Below are 22,207 nucleotides of genomic sequence, written 5' to 3'. Positions count from 1 at the left end.
TGAGTATCCCGTGTTCGCCCCGAACTCACAACTCAAGTTCATCAATAATAACTCATTCCACTAGAGAGTTATTATTGCACTACTGCTGTAACACCCGAAAATTCTCAAAACTATATTAGAAATATTGTATGATTTTTCTGGAAGTTTTAGATATTTTTTCGGAATTTTTAGAGTAGCGGAAGTAGCAAAAATAAATATAAGCGTAAAACGGCCTTCGCGGGAATTGAACCCATGACCTCTAGCCGAGCCGAGACTTAAGTGAATCCGGCTAGCCAGGAGCCCCAGCAGGGGTGTGCTGAAAGAAGAGGGAATCAATAATATTTATATTTAAGTTGGACCGAGTTACCCACTTGATATAAATAGAAAATTTAAGTGGGGTTTGGTTTATTTTTCTTTGGTTCGGGAATTCTCCACCGAGACCTCACCTTACACGCCGCCCCTCTCCTTCTCCTTCTTCCTCTCGGCGCCAACCCTAGGGTTCTCTCCCTAAGACCCTAAGAGCACCTTCCGGCAGCGATTTCAGCACAAGAACGTTCCCCTCCGCGAGAAGAACGCGTTGGAGCGAGGAGATTGTCGAAAGGATCATCTCCACCGGAATTCTAGCAAATAGAGTTGTAAGAAAATTAGCGTACGAGATAAGAAACCCCTCACCTGCAGTATAAGTAGCTTTCGTTTGATTGCATGCCTTTAGTTTAGCTATATGCAGATTTTTCGGCACCCAGGGTGTGTTTAAACCCTCCTCGCAGATTATGTGAGATCTCAAAAAATTTAAATAAATAGGGTTATTTCAGAAATAGCCTTATAAAATTTTTCCGGAATTTTCAGAAATTTTCTGGGAATTTTTCGGAGCTCGTACGGAGGGTTTTGAGGGGATCGATCAGCGAGTTCGGATAAAGTCCGTTTGGGATACCCGTTTAAAGGAGGAAATGTTTTTATTATATAATTCTTTTCCTTTTATTTCTTTCTCCCTTACAACGCCGATCCCAAACCCGAGCTTTCTCCTCTCTTCCCCGATCCCCCCTTTCTCTTCTCTATTCTCTCCCTTTCTCACGGACGACGCGACGCTGAGGCCGGATCGGGCAACGACGCCACCAGGGGAATTGATCGCCGGCGGCTAAGCACCTCCTTCCACCATCGTCCACCAAATCTGGGAGGGGATTTGTTGGTTCAGCGCCATTGGATCGAGCTATGCCAGCGCCGATCGTCGGCGTGAAGGGGGCAATTAGGGTTCCACGGGTAAGCAACCGAACCTTCATCCTTCTTCCCTCCTCTTCTCTGGATTTTCTCCGACTTGTGTCCTAGCACAGTCGCCGGATTCTTGAGGTTGCTGACGTCGTCCAAGCTTCTTCTGGTGGAGTGATCTCTTCCTCGGCCGGCTCTTGCGCACGAGCGACGACGGCTAGGTGGCTAGGGCACGGTGGAGGGCTTGATGTGCATTGTCTCCGGTCGATTGATCCTTCGCTCTTTCTTCTTGAGCTGTTCACAGAACAACCCGTGTCTCCTCAAGTTGGATCAGATTGGGCGACTTCTTCTGGAGACAACCGATTGAAGGTAAGGTTTGGTTTCATGAATTAGGTTGTCATTTGAATTCAGAAGGCTTGGTTGAATTTGTGATCTTCTCATCTTGATCCGATCCAGGGAGGTGAGGTTCTGTGATTGTGAAGGTGTTCTTGGGTTCTGGCAGCAACATTACTTAGTGTTGTGGATCAACAGGACAGTGCTGGGAATTAAGGTAAGGTATTGAATTGCTGTTCATGTGTAAATTGAATTAGGGTTATGATTAAATTGAATTTTGATTGGAACATGAGGTAGATCATGTGTAGGCTTGATTTGAGGTTGTAATTAGTTGTTGATTGTGATTAGATTAATTGCTTAGATTTAACCTAATGGGATGATTAGGATTAAGGTAATTAACCCTAGTCAATCGTTGGATTTTAATCTAATGGGTGATTAGGGATTAGGTAACTAACCCTAATTGACCGTTAGATTTATTTGGTATATTAAGATTGATGTTGATTAGGGTTTTGCCCTAATTTAGTTTTAGGAATTTTATTTAGCTATTTCATTTGGATTTAGTTAAATAAAATATATATATTGTTTGACACGGGACTCTGATTCGAGACAGACGTCTCGACGTTGGATTTGGCGAGATACTTCCTGCTATGTGAGGCGGGTACCCTTTGACTTATCTTTTGATAGTGTCTTATGATATGTGCAGTTTATATATACTTATTAGTGTTGGTAGTTAATATTTTCCTGGGTTTAGTTTAGTTGATACCGGCTACATGCTTCTACTATTATCTACTATACATTAGGTTGGTATACCTTTATTTCTTACCATGTGGATATATGTTCGTGGATATGGATATTTATAGTGCTTCACTATACTGGATTAGTTGTTATACATGCTGGATATGTGATGTTGGGTTTATGCTATTTATTATCATTGTTATATATGTGTTTGTCTGTTTGGCATCTTCACATATGGAGGATCAGGTATGACATATTGTAGCCGCATGCACCATATCGCATGATTACATGCTGGGCGATTGACGACTCCATTATTGTTGAGCTCGTCGGCCGGCTACATTGACCTGCGCACCACGTGACCACTGCATGGGTAGTGGCACAGCACACAGGGTGTGTAGGTTGCCCGGTGGTGCTCTGCTGGAGGCTTCACTCATGGGTAGTGTGATAGGCAGCGTGGTAGCACACCGGGGTCCCTCCCCGTCATTGTGTACCGGGAGATGAGAGCATTGCGCTCCCACCTATAGTTGAGGTTGGAGGATAGGTGTACTCCGGTGCATCCCGTCCACTCGGTCACTCTTCAGGGGTAGTGACGACAGAGTGCACGGTGTCACAGCCCTACCCACGCGGTCTCACCATTGTGTGTGAGATGCTGACTGGCGTCAGGGGTGACCATGTCATATTGCATCATATGCACAGATTGCATTTATTGTGATTGTTGCATATTGGATGGTGCACTTGGGTGACTGCATATGATTGACATGCATACAGGATACATGCGTATTTGCTCTGACTATCTTTATCTGTGTATGTCCACAGTCATTCGCCCAAGCTTCGCAGGTGAGTACAGTTTATTTGAGTTATGCACTTCTTATATTCTTGCAGTAGATTGTATTTCATGCTTATTGTTGGTTACTGCAGTTTATTTAGTTATGCATACCTGTTATACTTAGCAGACTGTACTATATATGTATACTGTTAGGAGGCTGTACCGTAGGATTGTTGCTGGTAGTTATATGTTGTTGTACATATCTATTGGATTACCTGCTGAGTTCTTTGAACTCACCCCGTTGTTACTATTTTTCAGGTTGAGGCCATCAGGAAAGATTCCAGTCGCTAGCCCCTTGGTCGCGAGGATTTCTAGATATCGTTTTCTGTATTCGCTTTTATACGTATACTTGTGATGTGGGTTTGTATTGTGGGCTTTATGACGCACATTGGGTTTACTACTTTTGTTTTCCGCTGCGAATATTTCATTACTTCGTGGATTTCGTTTCTTCGTTGTAGTGGAGTAGAATGTGTACATATATCTTCGTTGATTTCTATATCATCTTTTCTTTATATAACTGCGTGGATTGTTCATATTATGTCTGTGTAGAAGTGTTGAATACAACTGCGTGGATTGTTTACTATTTGTATGTATTGTTCCGGCCGAGTGTGGCTGAGGTATAGATATATGTATACTGAACTTCATATTGTCACCCGTACAGGGGAGATGTTGCCGAAATTTCTTCGGACAGGGACTACCTGGGGCGTGATAGATTAGGGATCTAGTTGAGCACCTCTAGATGGGCCAGACACGTTGTTCTCCTTCAGTTGGAGGCTCTAGACGTTATCGGGTGCCTAGAGGTGGTCTCCCTATTAGAGGGAAGAGTTGGAGCACACCAAGTGTTCGACAAAATGATTAGTGTAGCTAAATACTACCTCAGATATTTTTAACAGCTCAGTTAAATGCATTAGTAGCATTTAAATCAGTATATTAGTCTATTTCAGCTTATATGGGACTACGGTCCAATGGGTGGGCTCCCACAGTCGCCTCTAGGTTTAGATAACCTAGCTCTAGGTTCAGATAACCTAGAAACAGCAAAATAAACAATTAGTAGCTATATTCAGTATTTTATTTTCAGTGGCACTGTACTGGACCAGATGGACGGTTGGACTCCCACAGTGGTCCCTAGGTTCAGATAACCTAGTAAACCCTACTAAATGCGGGACTTGCAAACCCGGGTCTAGCTAGGGATGCGCGCACAGCAAGTACAGTTGTCGGGCCCAAACAGCAGCATGATTACTATTTTCACTTATTATGATAATAGCTTTCAAACTTGTAATCTAGTTATGTGAATATAGTTTTAGCTCAGTTTCAGTTTAGTTCTCCTAGTTGATACCATGAGATAGCTCCATGCTTAGATTTTATTATGCATGCCATGTTTCAGTATTTATGCAATATAACTTCAGTATGCCATGCTTTAATAAATTCAGTGCATGTTTTTAAATAGCATTTCTTTAAAAACATGTTTGCATCGTTGCATGTTTTAGTGAGGTAGGTAATTGGTTTCTTACTAAGCTTTAAGCTTACAGATTCTATTTCCCTTATACTGCAGATAGAGGTAAGGGAAAGATGGACTAGCAGAGGAAGCTGGAGGTCAATGCAAAGATGGTGTGTGTGGCAGGAACCTGGAATGAAGATCCTTAGGAAGTTTAGCAAATTAAGAACTTAGTTTCTTTTCTTAAGACACTTTTATGCATTTCTAGTGGTTTAAATGCTATGAATTAATAAACCTTGCACTATGTCATGTTAGAATGCTAGTTAGTGGATATTAGAATGTTGTACATGCATTGTATAATTGTTGTGTGAGGTTTTGGCACGAACTAGTGCTGAAATCAGAGTTTCAGTGCGAAATCAGAAACCCAGATCGATCTACGGATCGATCAGAACTGGGTTGTGCCACTGGATCGGTCAGCTGACCGATCCAGTCGCGAATAGAGAGTTAGCGTCTGTTATGGATCGGTCAGCCGGCCGATCCAGATGCGAAGCTCACCGATCGGTCAGCCGACCGATCGGTGAGACACTGGATCGGTCTACCGACCGATCAGTGAACTTATAGCCAATGGATCGGTCAGCCGACCGATCCAGAGTTCTCTCCGTGCCGGTATCAAGCTGGATCGATCCGACAGCCCAGTCGATTTATGGATCGATTGAAATGCCTGATTACAGCTAGCAGGACATCCGAGAGGCATAGATTATCTTCCCTAGCATGTGTACAACTCCTAGGTACACCTAGAATATTAAGTTCAGATTTTACAGTAATCAGTTTAGTAAAATTTTAATCAATCCAGATTTCCACAATAGTAATTTAGCACAGCATAATGTAGCGATCGGCCTCACAGCCTAGTCAGTAGAAGGCGGGTCGTTACAACTGCACCAATCCCAAATTATATTATGGGTTCCTTCATATATGAGTGTGTTAGTCTCCCTGTGTTTAAAATAACGAATGTCCACTAATTAAGTAAGTTACTGACAACTCACTTAATTAATATCTAGCTCCAAGAGTAGTACCACTCAACCTCATTGTCATGTCGGACTAAATCCACCTGCAGGGTTTAACATAACAATCCTTATGAGCTCCTCTTGGGGACATTCTCAACCTAGATAACTATGACACAGTTTCCTTCTATAATCAACAACACACACTATAAGTAATATCATTTCCCAACTTATCGGACCTATTGATTTATCAAGCTAAATCTCACCCTTTAATAAGTTAAAGAAATAAATACTAAAAATATATGTTTGTTATTATATTAGGATTAAGAGCACACACTTCCATAATAACTAAGGTCTAGTTCTTTTATTATGTCAGTATAAAAAAAACTTTCCTAAAATGGTCTTACTCAATACACACAGAGTGTACTAGTGTAATTTATTAGTCAAGATAAACTAATACCTAATTACACTACGACTATTCCAATGGTTTGTTCCTTTCCATCTTAGTCGTGAGCAACTGTTTATAATTTATAAAGAACTGATAACATGATCTTCTGTGTGTGACACCACACACCATGTTATCTACAATATAAATTAATTGAACAATTACACTTAACAAATAAAATGTAGATATTTGACCAATGTGATTCTTTTATTTCATAAATAGATGTTTACAAAAGTTAGGCTTTTAGTATACACTCTAACAGAAATGAGCAGGATGCCAATCCCGCTGCCCTGTCAAGTAAAGGAGTCATCAACATATATTCTTCAAGTTACTTCTAGCTCGTCATTCTAGATTTCTATGATGAAATCATCCATGGCCTGAGCTTTTATCACCGTTCGAGGTTGGTACAAGATGTCGAACTCACTTAGCTCTGTGGTCCACTTGATCAGCCAGCCAGATGCTTTTGGGTTGAGGAGGACTCTTCCCAAGGTACTGTTGGTCATCACCATGATTGGATGGGAGAAGAAGTATGGGCGGAGTCTCCGAGCAGCTAGTACCAAAGCGTAGGCTAATTTTTCCAGACCAGTGTAGCAGGATTCAGCGTCTTTTAATATATAGCTTAAAAAATACACGGGTTGTTGCTCTTGCCCATTCTTCTTAACTAATGCCGAGCCGACCGCATTTTCGATGGATGATAGATAAATCCAGAGCGGCTCTCCAACACTCGGCTTAGCTAGTATAGGTAAGGAGTTGAGATAATCTTTGAGTTCTTCAAACGCCCGGTTGCGCTCGGTATCCTACCGGAATTTTGTTGCCCAATGCAGCACCTTGAAGAACGGCAGGTTCTGGTCGGATGATTTAGATATGAATCTGGATAGGGCGGTAATATGCCCGGTCAGCCGTTGGGCTTCCTTCAAGTGGTGTGGCGGTGGCATATCTTGCAGAGCTTTGACCTTGCTCGGATTCGCCTCGATCCCCCGCTCGGTGATGATATATGCCAAAAATCAACCGCCCTTAGCACTGAACAGACATTTGTTCAGGTTCAGTTTTATTCCATAAGCCCTCAGAGTTTGGCAGGTCTCCTTGATGTCTGTGCAAAGATCAACAGCTCTTAGAGATTTTATTAGTATATCGTCGAGATATACCTCTATGTTTCAGTCGATCTGCCGCCAGAACACCTTGTTCATGAGCCTTTGGTAGGTGGCACCGGCGTTTTTTAGTCCGAACGGCATGATAGTGTAGCAGAATGTTCTGTCGGCCATGATAAAGTTGACCTTTTCTTGATCTTCTCGAGCGAGCGGTACTTGATAGTAGCCTTGATATGCGTCAAACATGCAGATCAGCTCGCAGCCTACCGTAGAGTCCACCATCTAGTCTATCCAGGACAGCGAATAGAAGTTTTTTAGGCACACTTTTTTCAGGTCACGAAAGTCTATGCAGACCCTCCATTTGTTGTCCAGCTTGAAGACCAACACAATAATAGAAAGTCAGGTTGAAAATTATACCTCTCGTATGTGGTCGGCCTCCAACAATTTCTCTATCTTCGCTCGGATGACCAAGTTCTACTTCGCGCTGAGGTCCCTTTTCTATTGTTTGACTGGTCGAGCGTCTGATGGGACGTGTAGCTCATGCTGAGCTACACTCAGCGAGATACTGGGAAGCTTGTGTGTCGACCAAGCGAACACATCATGGTTCTGTCAGAGACAAGCTATGAGCTTCGTCTTTTTCTCGTCCTCTAGGTCTGCATCAATGAAGGTAGTAGCTTCCAGGCGATTAGGGTGGATTTGGACTTCTTCTTTTTCTTCATACACCAATGTGGGGGGTTTCTCGGCGATGGCATTCACCTCCAGGCGAGGTGTTTTCTGAGCAACTCGTGCTTCCGTTCTGACCATCTCGACGTAACAACACCAAGCGGCCAACTGATCTCCTTTGACTTCCCCTACCTTATCGTCCACCGAAAATTTGATCTTCTGACAGAAGGTGGACACAACCGCTCTGAATTTATTGAGTGTCGTCGGCCCAAAATAATGTCGTAGGTCGAGGGTGCATCTACCACTATGAAGTTTGTGGACCTTGTCCGCTTCAGGGGCTCTTCTCCGAGTGAGATGACTAACTTGATCTGGCCGATCGGCAACACTTCGTTGCCTGTTAAGTGTAGAGTGGAGTCGTCATTGGCAGCAGTTCACTCCGGTCAATTTGCAATTGATCGAATGTCTTCCTATATATGATATTTACCGAGCTCCCTATATCAAAAAAAGTGCGATGGACTATATAATTATATATTACCGCCTGGATGATTAATGCATCATCGTGGGGAACCTCTACTCCCTCCAAATCCTTAGGTTCGAAGCTAATCTCGGGTCGCTCAGCATTTTCCTTGCTGCAGCCCACGACGTGGATCTCGAGCCGACGTGCATGCAACTTCCTTTCTCGGTTAGAATCTCCGTCAGTCGGTCCATTGACGATCATTCCTATCTCCCCCTGAGCAGCATTACTTCGATTCTCTTCTTCCCTTGCAGATGGTCTGGTCTGCTCATAAGAGGCTTGAGCAGGGATTCAGTCCCTTTGTGGTTGGTGATGGCGTGATCCGATCACCCTCCCTGAATTCCTTCGTTCTACAGATTGGCTTTGGTGACGTCGATCGAGAAGTGGTGATCGTCTACAATATCCACTCGGAACCAACCTGCCAGGTGCCAGGTCATAGCAGTCCCTGGTGTTATGCATTGTTGACCGGTAGAAGGTGCAAAACATCGACGCCCATTTCTTTCCTCCTGGTCAAGCGACGGCCACCTACTGTACAACATGTGGCCTAGTCTCCTGGTGTGAAGGGGCTCCTGACCGGGCCTTTAGGTGGTTGATGACTACTCGGTTGATGTCGCTCGAATGCTCCCGTGGGCTCGGCGGTCGTCTCCTTCTTCCTTTCCGCCTGGGCTTCCTCCACATTGATGCACTCGTTGGCTTTCTTTTAGAGATAACCAAAGTCTTTCGGCGGTCATCTGATGAGCGATCGGAAGAACTCTTCCTTAGTAAGCCCTTGAGTGAAGGCGTTCACCAACACATCTCAGGAGACTGCTGGTATATCCATCGCCGCATGATTGAAGCGTTGGATATAGGCCCTCAAGGCCCTTGCTTCAACGAGAAGAGATTCACGTTTATCTTCTTGTGACAGCGGCTACTAGCAAAGTGATGTAGAAATGTCGCTCGGAAGTCCTTGAAACTGTAGATCGAGCTGTCCGGCAACCTTTTAAACCATCGTTGTACTGACCCAGATAGAGTGGTAAGAAAAACTCAGCATTTCACCCCATCCGTGTACTGGTAAAGGGTGGTCGCGTTGTTAAATTTAACCAAATGGTTGTTGGGATCGGTAGCTCCAGTATACTCCCCTGATCGTCAACGGGTGTAATGTTTTGGTAGAGGGTCATTTAGGATTCCTTCCGAGAATTGTTGATTGTGTTGGTCCCGCTGGAGGCCGGTTAGAAGGGGCGTTAAATAGCCCTGTAAAAAAAGAAAACTACCCTTGTCGATCTTTTAAAATAGCACTTGCATAAATAAAGTAAACAAATAAAACTGAAAGAAGAGACAAAGGAATTTACTTGGTTATAACCGAGGAAGTTGTTAATCCAAGGAATGAATCGCACTATCTGAATATCTCCTTCAGGCGGAGAAGCCTCTTACAGCAATGAAGTGCATAAAATAAAGAAGCTAAACTAAAAATGAAGCACACAAGTGGTTTAATTAATCTTTCTTGTTCGTTATCTAGCTTCTGAACCAAAGCTGTATTTATAGCCTTGTTCGGGGCGCCTGTAAGGGTTCCAGGTGTCTGGGAGGGGATAAAATTTTATCCTCGACGCGATGATCAATGTCCACATTATTCTTGATAAACTTGAGGTTCGAGATGCCCGGACCCCTAAAGTCAACAACGTTTACTTTTTTGGTTCGAGCCCTCTACTCCGGTTCCGCTCGCCTCGGTTCGGGTCTTCCACTCTGGCTTTGCTAGCTTGGGTGATCTCGGCCATCCGGAATAGGGCTCACCCGAACTCAATTTCCGACCTTCTCGAGCAACCTTCCGCTCCGGCTTCTCTTCCCTCCGAATCGTCGCGTGCTTCCTTCTCATCCACCAGCGTACTCATCCGCAACTCTTTGTCCCTCGGTCGCACCCCGTGTCAACCTTCTCGCTAGTTGTGTCTCTTGCTCCTCGAGCAGTCTTCTGCTCCGATTTCCCGTCCCTCGGAACCACCGCACACTTCCTTCTCGTATGCCGGTATACTCTTCCGCGGCACCTCGTCCCTCAGACGCACCGATCCTGTCGACTCTCCCGTGCCATCCTTCTCGCTAGCCACGTCTTTTGCTCGACTTCCTGTGCTCCTAAGTTCCTGCACACTCAGACACAGGGTCAGAATACCACAGGACCTAACTTAACTTGTTGATCACATCAAAACAACCATGGGGTTCCAACAGATTGATTCGCTCGGAGAGTTGTCTTCCCTCGGTGCCTTTCCTTTTCGTGCATCCCATAAGGGCGCCTCATCCGAGGAAGATCCTTGGTCTCTATCCGCTCAGCCCCTTCCTTCAAGGGAAACCCATGATAGTGCCTGGTTGAAGGGGGTGGATGTTACAGGCGTCATGAGAGCCAACCAGTCTCCTATTTGGACTCCGATCGGACAGTTCCCTCTTTCAACCGTCCTGCTGTAGAGATAGTAGGTTCATGTATTAGCCGATCGGTCAATGCCTGTTGTTGTTGCTCCAAAACCTTAGTTACTCGAGCTTGTATTAATGCATCGAGATCCTCTTGTGTCAGTGTCATCGTTGTGAGTCGTCCAGCATCATCCACCTTATTCGGATGCAGGTTTAAATTCCCACAAACGGCGTCAAATTGATCATGTCCGAATGAAAGAAGTTGGAAAGTCGGGGATGGGGTGGCCACTAACGGGAAGAAGACTTCGATCCTGCAAAACAAAACCAAGACCAGGGAAGGGGTCCCTGACGTTAGCCCTCCGACGATCAAATTAGAATAGGGGAAGAAAGTAGAGAATAGTATACTCAGAAGTGTTTTTCTTGCCTATTCCTCATACTTGTAGACTATTTTTATACCTTTCTGGGTGACCTTTCGTCTTTCCTTATTTAATGGTGTGGTTTAATGACAAATAGAAAGCATCTTTATCTTATTCTTTGCACATTTAATAATAGGTTTCGTGTTCCCCTTTGCTTTTCTTCCCCTTATTGATTGTCTTTTCCTCCTCCTGTGTTGTGTCATTCCTTACGCCGGCTGGGCAGTCTGTTATAAGTATAATGCCAACGCCGCAATCGGAGCCGGTCTGTAAAATACCGGAAATAGGCGAATATTAATAAGGGAATTTTTTGAAATTTTTGGAAATTTTTCGGAGCTCGTACAGACGAGTTAATGGGGATAAAAACGGAGCCCGGGAAAAGCCTGTTTAGGCTACCCCATCTTAACGAGGAAATGTTTATTTACTTTAAATCATTTCCTTTTTCTTTTTTATTTTCTTTTCCTTTTCTTTTTCTCTCCTTTTCTACTTCTTCTGTCGCCGACCCGAGCCTTTCCTCCCGACGCCGCTCCCATGCCCTAACCGCCACTCGGCGGTTCCCTCCTCCTCTCCCACGCGTGCATAAGCCCCGGACCAAGGGAAGTCGGCACTTCCTTTCTCCCTCTCCGTAGCCGAGTGACCTCCTTTGTGCCCCAGCGAGCCGATTCTCCTCTTGTGTGTCGACGTCGCCTCCCTTCTTCCTCCCTGTCCCAAGCATCGGCGATGCGCGAGCACCGTCGGCCGAGCCTTTCCTTCGATTGTCGAGCAGTGCCCTTCTCTTTGCTCTAGCGCCGGTAGACGGCCGCCTTCTCATGCTTAGCTTGGTCTTCACAGTCGAGCCCTAGTTCCCAGCCGGCAACCCCTCCCCATTTTGATCAAATCCACGGTGAGGTTTAGATTGGTTGGAAATTCTGTAGGTTCAAGGAATTTGATTATTTGCTGTTTTGGTTTGTTCGTTTTTGTTCCAGCAGCAATCAATTTGTGCTGGTAACCACAGTTCTGGTGTGGATCAACAAGCACGGCTACGAGTTGGGTAAGGAAAATTAGGTATTGCTGATTTTATGATGTCCTCGTCTTAATTGGACAGTGGGAAAGAATTTCTAATGGGATTTGTTGTGGTTTCCTTGATCCAGCAATTTATTTTGTTGCTAGCGGCGACAAGTCGATCTCCAGTTGTGCTGTTGACAAAAGCTTTAGAGTTGTGCAGATTTAAATTGGGTAAGATACTTAATTGAGTTTGTTTGGATAGGTTTGATTCATTATATAGTTGGTGGTTCATGTGTAGTTAGGTCGACTTGTGGTTAAGTTAGGAATGAAACCCTAAGCTTTGGATTAGGGATAGTTAACTGTGATTAACTATTTAATTAGGGTTCCTGGAGAAAAATAATTTGGTTTAGCTATTTGCTTATAATTAAATTTAGCTAAACTATACGGTTTATTACAGGACTTTGATTCGAGACGAGTATCTCGATTGTCGGATTAGACCATTTCGATTGGAGGCGGGTACTTTGACTTATGTCTTTTGATATGCATAATAATGTGTTTAACATATAGCATGATTGTGTTTTTCATTTGTTTCGGTTGGTCACTACATGATCTATTACATGTTTGCTTGTTTACTCGTTATGCACTGCATGTTATTATTTACCTGATCATACCTGCTTTATAGGTAGTGACACAACCATATGATATATTATGTTCAGGACCTAGGGTTTATTTGATACACTATCTGTTTGTGTTCCTTCCATCTGATACATTGACTTGTGGTACACCTTTTATTTATGTATGGATCTTGCTATGCTATTCATGATATTGCCATGTTTAGTGTCATGCATCATCTTGCATGATTGCATGCTGTGCGATTGTCTGTTCCATTATTGTTGAGCACATCGCCAGTTACATGTATCTGTACACACCACCACTCATGGGTTAGTGGTATATCAGACAGGTGTATGGCAGTTCTGCTGTTTGGCTCCGTTGGTCTGGTGACTCAGCATGGTAGCCGGCAGACAGTTCCGCTTTGTTTGGCTCCGTTGATTTAGTATAGCAGCGTTGTAGCCGGCAGGCAGTTGGACTTTGTTTGGCTCCGTTGGTCCGCTCATGGGTAGTGTGACTCAGCGTGGTAGCCGGCAGACACTCCTCCCCGTCATCGTGTACCGGGAGATGAGAGCATTGCGCTCTCCCATTTATTATTTCGGGGTAGGAGTATGTGTGTACTCCGACAGCATCCCGTCCGCTCGGTCACTCATTAGGGGCAGTGATGTTAGAGTGCACGGTTGTCACAACCCTACCCACTCGGACTCACCATTGTGTGTGAGATGGCTGACTGGCGTCAGGGGTGACCATGTCATTGCATCATATGCATGATGCATTTATTGCTTGTGTTTGCTGCATTTACTTGCTGCATTTATATGGATGCATATTATTGACATGCATACAGGATTATGACACCCTCGGTCTGACGACCTTGTCACCCTTATACCTTGGTCCGGGTTAGTACAGCTTTTCTCCTACATTCCTCAGTTGCATTTACCTTTCTTGTATCAGGAAACTGTACGCATGATTAGTGCTAGTTGTTATATTCTTTATTATGCATATCAGTTGTTACCCGTTGAGCGTTGGACTCACCCCCGCCTCCGTTGTTATTTTCAGGTTGATGCTGTCAGGAGGCAGTTCCAGTCGCTAGTCCCCACTGCACGTAGTGCTAGTCCTCTGCAGACCACGAGTTGTTATTTTAGTTTTCTCTATCGGACTATGTCTTAGTCTTGTATTGGTTTTACTTATGGATCTTGTATGGATTCTTATCGTTGATGGACTTTGGTATGGTTTGGATATGTTTACTCCATACCTGCCTGGACGGCAGAAGAGGTGAGTTTGTCGGATTTGAGCTTTAGGAGTGTAGTTGAGTAGGGTTATTTTCGAGTCATCGTATTACTGTTCTATTTGTTTACTACTTAACTGCGTGGTTGTGTCAACCAGAGGCTGAAATTGATATTAACTACGTGGTGATTGTTTTATTATTGTTATTATTCCAGCCGCATGTGGCTGAGGTATATGATGCTGTAGAAAAGTTTCAGATTGTCCGCCGTACAGAGGAGATGCTGCCGAAATTTCTTCGGACAGAGACTCCTCCGGGGCGTGACATGGTCGGACGACCCAATCGGTCTGTGTCACCGGCCTGCTCGACCTGAGCTCCTGGTCCGTTCGACTAGTCAGATAATCGAAGCCTCGGCCAGTTGATCGTTCGACCGATTGTACACCGACCAACCGAAGAGTGGTCAACCGGACAATGATCGGAAAGTGGCCGGTTGGACAGTGATCCTTCTGATTACTCCGAGCGACCTATGCACCCACATCGGTCGTGTCCCACTTACCCTTCAACATTGATCGCTTGGACTTTGATTTTTACCGTGACAATTGACTTGCGCCAAGTAGGCTCTTCTTATCGCCGCATGACACACTATTGTCGTTGAAGACTTCCACTTTCACAACATTATCAGCACGCCTGGAGTTTTGATCGGACGATTTCAAACATTTTTTTTGAAAAAAAAAATTAAAAAATAAACAAAAAAGTGGAGAATAAAGTTTAGAGTCTTAAGTGCTTCATGGTGGCATAAAGACGAATATGTTTGTCCCTATTGCCCTCGTCAATTCGTCCCAGGATCAACACGAATAAGATAAATTACGGACAACTACTAACCTTTAGAATAATGACTAACATATAAAAAAAAACATTTATTTTAATTTTATCAAGATTCAAACCCTAAATTTTCCTCAGAGTCTTAAGTGCTTCATGAAGTAGGTAGGAAGGTACAATTATTGAAACAAAATAATCAATGTGTGGGGTCGTATATTAAAGTGGAAGCACACATGCTACTTCCCATTCAAATATCAAATTAAGATGCATCTCTATAATGATTACAACAATTGCTACAATTTAAAATGTAAAAATAAAAATAAGAGTTAATTTTTTAAGTAAAAATTTTATAAAAATATACACGAATAAGTTTTGGAAGAGATATCTTAAATTCAACTATTCAACACTAAATGACACTATTAAGAAGTTGTAATTTGGATGAATCATAAGGATGATTTGACAAATTAATTAAAAGAACGGGATAAATTAATTTATTTTTTTTTTATCATATCCGGTCATTTTAATTAATTTGCTAAATCATTATTGATGCGATGATAGTGCAGTTCGCACCAGAGACGATGATGACCGCTAGCGTGGAGGTCAGATGATAATGTAGTTCAGGCTAGAGATGACGATGACCATCAGCATGGAGGTCAGAATCAAAGGGAGTAGCTCAAGTGGTCAACGAGCCCTCTTCAGGGAAACCCGATCTGCAAGAACACCCAGTTGAACGGGGAGTGGAGGAGTCTCCTGGGACAGGAATATACTTGGCCGATTGGCTACCCCCGCTCGGCCGATTGCTAAATATTGGTAGGATGGCTATAGGGAGGTTTAAGCTTCACTGAGCGGCTATCCTGTTCAGCCGAGTAGCGGGTCACTCTCATATCTTTTTGGGAGTTAGTGTCGTTTGTTGGTGCGGTTAGCACTAACGATCTAAATCAGGTTTTGATGAATGACAAAGTAGGTTAAGTTAGTTTCATTGTGATCTAACACTTTTACTAAGTGTGTAGGAGAAGCCTAGCTAGGTTGACGGGCCGACCGGATAGCTGGTACGAAGCCCAGCTAGGTTGACGGACTGACCGGATAGCTGGCACGAAGTCCAAATAAGTCGATGGGCTGACTTGATGTCTGGCACGAAGTCCAGTTAGGTCAACGGGATATTTGACCTGATGTTTGACCAATGTGATTCTTATTTCTAAATAAATGTTTATACAAAAAGCTAGGCTTTTAGTATACTTCCTAAAAGATAGAACTATTTGGAAAACCTCGAAGGCATGGTTACTCTAATGATGTCCAAGTGACTCACCATACCCCAGAAATTTATCCAAAAAATACCTATTTGTTGAGTTTAAAGCTAAACATGAATCTAACACAAAGTTAAACCAAACCTTAAAAATTGAATTTAATTTATCTCACAAAAATTATAAAATTCCTTGATTAATCATTTAAATCAGGTGAGATAACTAAGGATCAAAATTTAATTAAAATTAAATTAAATTAACTAAACTTAAATAAAATTAATTAAAATTAAATTAAAGAAAGTTAAGTAATAAATCTAATTAAATTGAATTCAAAAGTCAATTATAAAAATTAATTTAATTTTAAAATTATTTTAACTTTAAATATATTTAAAAAAAATTAACTTAAAAAATTATTTTAAAATTTTTTTGAACTTAAAAATTATTTTAATTTTTTTTACTTTAAATATTATTTTAAAAATCTTTTTAACTTAAAAAATTAAATTAAATTAATTAAACTTAAATAAAGTTAATCAAAATTAAATTAAAGAAAGTTAAGTAATAAATCTAATTAAATTGAATTCAAAAGTCAATATAATTATAAAAATTAATTTAATTTTAAAAATTATTTTAACTTTACAATTATTTTAAAAAGTATTTTAACTTTAAAATTATTTAAAAATTATTTTAATTTACAAATTATTTTAAAAATATTTTTAACTTCAAAATTATTTTAAATTTTTATTTTATTTTATAGTTCTGGAACGTCTCACGGCCCTTCCGTTCCGCATCATTATCATGAAATAAATTAGAAAAGTAAAATTAGCTATATCTGTCCTATTATAATCAATTCGGCTATGGGACAGAGGCATGAGTGCATCAATTTTTTCTTTACAGGTTAAAAAACTTCACTTTGTTAATTATAATACTACACAGATGGGTGGAAAAGATGGATGAGCGTAGGGATGTAATTTTGAATGTTTAAGTTTAACTTATTTATAATTGAGTCGAGTTTAAATTTTATTTAATAAATATATTCATGATTTATTTTATTTAAATTTCTATCGAATCTAAATCAACTTAATAAATTTAAATATTTATTAAAAATTAAATTATATATTTTTAAAAAATATATAATATTCTTATTAAAATTTATATTTTTTTAATAAATAAATTTAATATATTTATCTATATTTTTTATAAGTAGAGAGTATAAAATCTATAAATTTAATATCAAAACTATTATTTTTTTTATTTTAAAATTAATTTATGAGTTTATTAGCGAACATGTTCACGAGCTAACGAGTCGAATATTGTAAAATTGGAGCTTGTTTTAATTATTTTAACAAACCTCATTAAACGAGTTCAAACGAATTTTTATCGAATCTAGATTCGAATAGTTCATGAGTGGCTTAATTCATTTACACCACTAGATGTGTACATGTCACTATGTCATATCTCTTATATTTAATATTTTGCTCCAATAATTGTACTGATAATAATAATAATTTTAAATAATGTTGTTCTACTTTTTTTAATTTTATTTATTTTGTAAATTATATTTAAGTTCTAAAGTTGTTTAACATTATTTTCATATAGTATTATTGGGATCTCATCAGGATACTAACTTAGCTAATTTAATTTCTTCAAATATATACATCTAATTTAACTGACTTTAATTAACTTTCATATTATTGTAATTTACTTAGGACCCAAAACTTATTTCATAAAAGAGTTAGTTTCTAAAACATATATTAGTTTAATATTTTTTATATAGATATATAATTTTTTTATTTGAAATTTATTTTTACACATGGCTATTATAAATATTGTTTGAACTTATTTTGTCAAATTCATCTATCAATTTTGACATCACTTTTCTAACTAAAAAATTAGATAAAATTACAAATTCAATTCAACCACATATTTTTCTGAAATTAATTTTTTATTATTATTTATGTTAACACCTATTAAAACATGACGAAAGTAAAGTGATCATAGCTAATGAATCGAATAAGTAGGATTAGGGATGGCAACGGGGTGGGACGGAGCCGGATTTGTCATTCTCATCCCCGTCTCATTTTCATTTTTTCGAGTTCGGGGATTCCCCGAACCCGAACCCACGGGTTCGGGGATTCCCCATCTCCGCCCCATTTCTAAATTAATTTATATTATTATTATTATTATTTAATAATAATTATTAATAATATTATTAATATTAATATCAATATCAATATCAATAATATTATTATTAATAATATTTTCAAAAATTTTAATATTAATATTAACATTATTATTAATATTTTTTTTAAAAAATCATATTATTATTTATTAATATTAATAATAATAATATTCGGGGCGGGTTCGGGAATGGGGATAGTATTCCCATACCCGCCCCAAACCCGCCCCATCCCCGAAAAATCGGGGATCCCCATCCCCATTTCGAGTTTTCCCCGCGGGGCCCCAAATCCGTGGGGAAAATTGTCATCCCTAAATAGGATATATAGATTAAATTTTTGGGTAAAGTAGTTCCATTCAATTAGAAGTCCAAAATAAATTTAATTAATTTTTTATGATGCGGTTATAATTTGTAAAATGATTTTTTTATTCTTAACAAAAGGATATTCAGTAAGAGGATAAATCCTCTTAACCGTTTTTTTATAGTCCATGGGATGATCCCTAGATATATATTGGTGGAATCCATTCATCTCCATCAATACATACCTAGGGACTATCCTTTGAATCGTAAAAAGCATCCAGAGGATCCGAACTCATAACATTGATAATCTCAATTAAAAAAAATTTATTTTAAATTTATAAATAAAGTCCTTTATTTAATTTGACAAATCATCCACCGTGATTTTACCAAATTACAACTCTCATTATTTTCATTTATTGTTCAACACTTTAATTTGAAACATTTCTCCAAAACTTATTCGTGTAGATTATTTACAAACAGTCAAAATTTCACTAAAATACAACTCTCATTATTATCATCTTGTCCGAAGGCTAAGAGGATGGTGGCCTAGATGTGGACGCTGAGTTGGTGACATATGGACTATCTTCCTCTCTACAATATAGTAAATGTCAGTGTCTAATCAGGGAAGGGATCCTCGATGGTGACCCTTCGATGCTCAAGTCAATCATCAGAGCAACAGTAATTGAGGAATATAGAACAATAGAACATAGGCATAAATAGTGGATGATGCGTAACTCCATCGTTGTTAGACCCCTCCTTTATATAGAGCTCCTGTGGCCTGTGTACTCGCATCCCAAGATGAACACGTTTTCTCAAGTATGCTATAAAAAGACCCAACAGTAAAGTGTTCCTGATATAATATTTTAATGGGGTGTGCATAACTTCTGACAATACGACGGAAATTTTCACCATACGATCCGCCTCTCCATACTACTGGTGTCAGTGACACTAACTCTCAAAAAAATATAGAGATAATTTTATCGTCTGACCGAGCGGGGTGGTCGCTCGACTGAGTTTAAATCGATCTGTAAACTCTCGTTAGCCATTTGGCTTTGTAAGGCTCCCCTCCGGACGATCCCTCCGCTCGACCGGATGGTCTGGCCGAGCGGACGCTTGATCGAGTTCCTTCGTCGAGTGCTTCGTTGGCCGCGTAATTTGTCCCTTTGACCCTGACTTCCATGATGGCAGTCGTCGTCGCATTTGACTTGAATTGCATGAGTCCTCCTTTACCACCGCATCATCGACCATCAAGTTCTGTGTCCTCCAAAAATTAACCCTATGTCTCATTTCATAAGTTTATCATCCTCTAATAACTGTTTGAGAACTAACTATAATACTGCACGTAGGACAGAAAAGATAGAGGGGTGCATGTAAGACCCCACATACTAATTATTTTGCTCCAATAATTGCATTTTCTCGTGAGTCAAGACTATAAGACAACGATTGCTCCCCTACAATGAAAACTTGATTTTACACATTGGGCATTTTCGAATTCTCATGGAGTCTGAACCACCTTTTACACTAGGGCTCACTTGTCCTTTCTGAATAATAAATATATGACTATTCTATTGAAGGAAAAAAATAATACTGTTATGATTTTACCTCCGCATCAACATTCTCAGCTAATGGTAAAATGGAGGAGAGTCGGTCTCGATGGCTCAAATGTCTACCAATAATAATATGCAGTGTATCTATCAGACTTCTTAATTTCGATTTCGACCGTCTAGCAGAGATTGCATTTGTGGCCAAGTTATCTCTGCATTAGCCACTAGAACCATCAAATAACTTCCTGCAACTCTTTCTCCAAAATGTCGCCGCCGGCTGCGAAAGTTACGGTCCTCGAAAGCTCTGAAGTCGCTCCTCCACCGGGGTCGGTGCCGGAATCCTCTCTCCCTTTCACCATCTTTGACATAGTATGGCTCTACGCTGCACCCGTTCAGCGCCTTTTCTTCTACCCTTTCCCTCACTCCCCCGGCCACTTCCTCGACTCCCTCCTCCCCACTCTCAAATCCGCCCTCTCCCTCACTCTCCGGGACTTTTACCCACTCTCCGGCAAGATCCGCCTCCGCCCGGGTAGCCACGACAAGTACGAGCTACACTACGTCGAGGGCGACTCTGTTTCCTTCACCGTCGTCGAGCACGATGGGGACTTCGACGAACTCTCCGGACGCCCCGGATGCGAGTACGCCAGGCTACTTCACTTGATCCCCCAACTAGCTGACCCAGACAATGGCCGGAGGCCGGTGACGGCCGTGCAGGTGACTCTGTTTCCCAACAGAGGCGTGGCTGTGGCCGTGACCGTCCACCACTCGGCGTGTGACGGCTCCAGCTCCACCAGATTCATCTCCTCCTGGGCTTCTCGAACCGCAGCAGGGTCAGGCAAGGCGGCGCCGGCGCCGGCGCTGCCCTTCTTCGACCGGACCATGATTCCGAATCCGAGCGATGTGTACTCCAGGTTCTGTAGCAACTTTGCCGTCGATGCGCAGTCGACCGAGTCAATAATGATGAATTTGGCTCCGCCGGGCGCGATCCTCGGCAACTTTACCATTAACGCAGACCAGCTCCGGAGGCTAAAGGAGATGACCTCCTCCAAGTCCAAGTACTCCTTCCACTGCTCCACCATCGCGGTGACCTACGCGTACGCGTGGGTTTGCCTCGTCAGAGCGCGAGGGTACCCCAAGGAAAAGCATCTCTACTTGGCGTTCGCCGGAGACTGCCGGCATCGGTTGCAGCCGCCGCTCCCGACGGAGTACTTCGGCAACTGCATCGCCTGCTACTTCGTCGAGGCGAAAGCTGGCGACCTTGCGGGGGAAGACGGGTTTACGACGGCAGCACGACTCGTCGGTGAAACCATCGAAAGGCTCAAACATGATCCGCTAGAGGGCATGGATAACTGGCCGGAAAAGTACCGGGAAATCGGGATGCAACAGCCTTTTATCGCCGCCGGGTCGCCGACGTTCAAAGTTTACGACGTTGACTTCGGGTGGGGAAGGCCGGTGAAGGTGCACGCCCCGTCGATCGCATGGATAGGAGCCATGTCTGTGTCAGAGAGCAGGGATGCGGACGGTGGAGTGGAGATTGGTTTGGCGTTACCGAAGCAGGAGATGGATGAGTTTGGGGCTCAATTTTCACTGTTGTGCGTATAAATTTTTAGTAGTAACAACTCTCTGCTGTTAGTTCTTTATCGGATCATGCATGCAACCCTAGTCAATTAATCTAACTGGATTATCAATTTTTTTTATCGAATCATGCATGTCTAAGTTCTGCAGAATGCTTTTCCCCCAGTTTTTGGTATTCCTCCATGACGATCTGAGACAATTGATTTTATTTGTCGTATGGTGGAACATCATTAACGATAGTAAAATGATGGTACCAGCGCTGCCACTGGTGTGTTTCATTGTCACAATTGATTACGAGAAGCACTCGTAGACAACTGGTTTGGGACATCGCTTTAGGGACAACTGGTTTGTAAAATGCCCTATTATTTTTTAGTTTTTAAATTTTATTTATTAAAAAGTTATAAATTTTAAAATTTAAAATTAAAATTTTATTATTAAAAAGTTAGTTTTTAAATTTTATTTATTAAAAAGTTTGTCACAATTGATGGTCCGGAATGTCTTGTTTTGTTTCTCAAACACTTTTATTCCCCGTTTTTATCTTTGATAAAATAGATATGAAATTTTCTGAGAAATATTTTTACTTAGCCAGTAGCACCATCCTATAAATAGGGCTGTAAATGAACCAAGCGTCCGTGAACAAATTTGGTGTTCAGCTTGGTAAGAGCTTGTTTATGTTCGTTCAATATACATAAGATTAATTAAACAAACAAGCTTGAACAGCTCGTTAAGCTA

The 22,207-nt window shown here is 41.4% G+C and overlaps 1 protein-coding gene across 1 annotated transcript; it reads left to right on the top strand.

Annotated features, from left to right (window-relative positions):
* The first annotated feature begins 19,994 nt into the window (after positions 1–19,994).
* Positions 19,995–21,576, top strand: LOC122046304 (phenolic glucoside malonyltransferase 1-like). The gene has a single exon (XM_042606923.1). The coding sequence runs from the start codon at positions 20,165–20,167 to the stop codon at positions 21,500–21,502; it is 1,338 nt and encodes a 445-aa protein (XP_042462857.1). The 5' UTR covers positions 19,995–20,164; the 3' UTR covers positions 21,503–21,576.
* The last annotated feature ends 631 nt before the right edge of the window (positions 21,577–22,207 follow it).

This window comes from Zingiber officinale, chromosome 1B, assembly GCF_018446385.1.
Source record: "Zingiber officinale cultivar Zhangliang chromosome 1B, Zo_v1.1, whole genome shotgun sequence".
NCBI lineage: Eukaryota > Viridiplantae > Streptophyta > Magnoliopsida > Zingiberales > Zingiberaceae > Zingiber > Zingiber officinale.
This window is presented reverse-complemented; position numbering and strand designations above follow the sequence as displayed.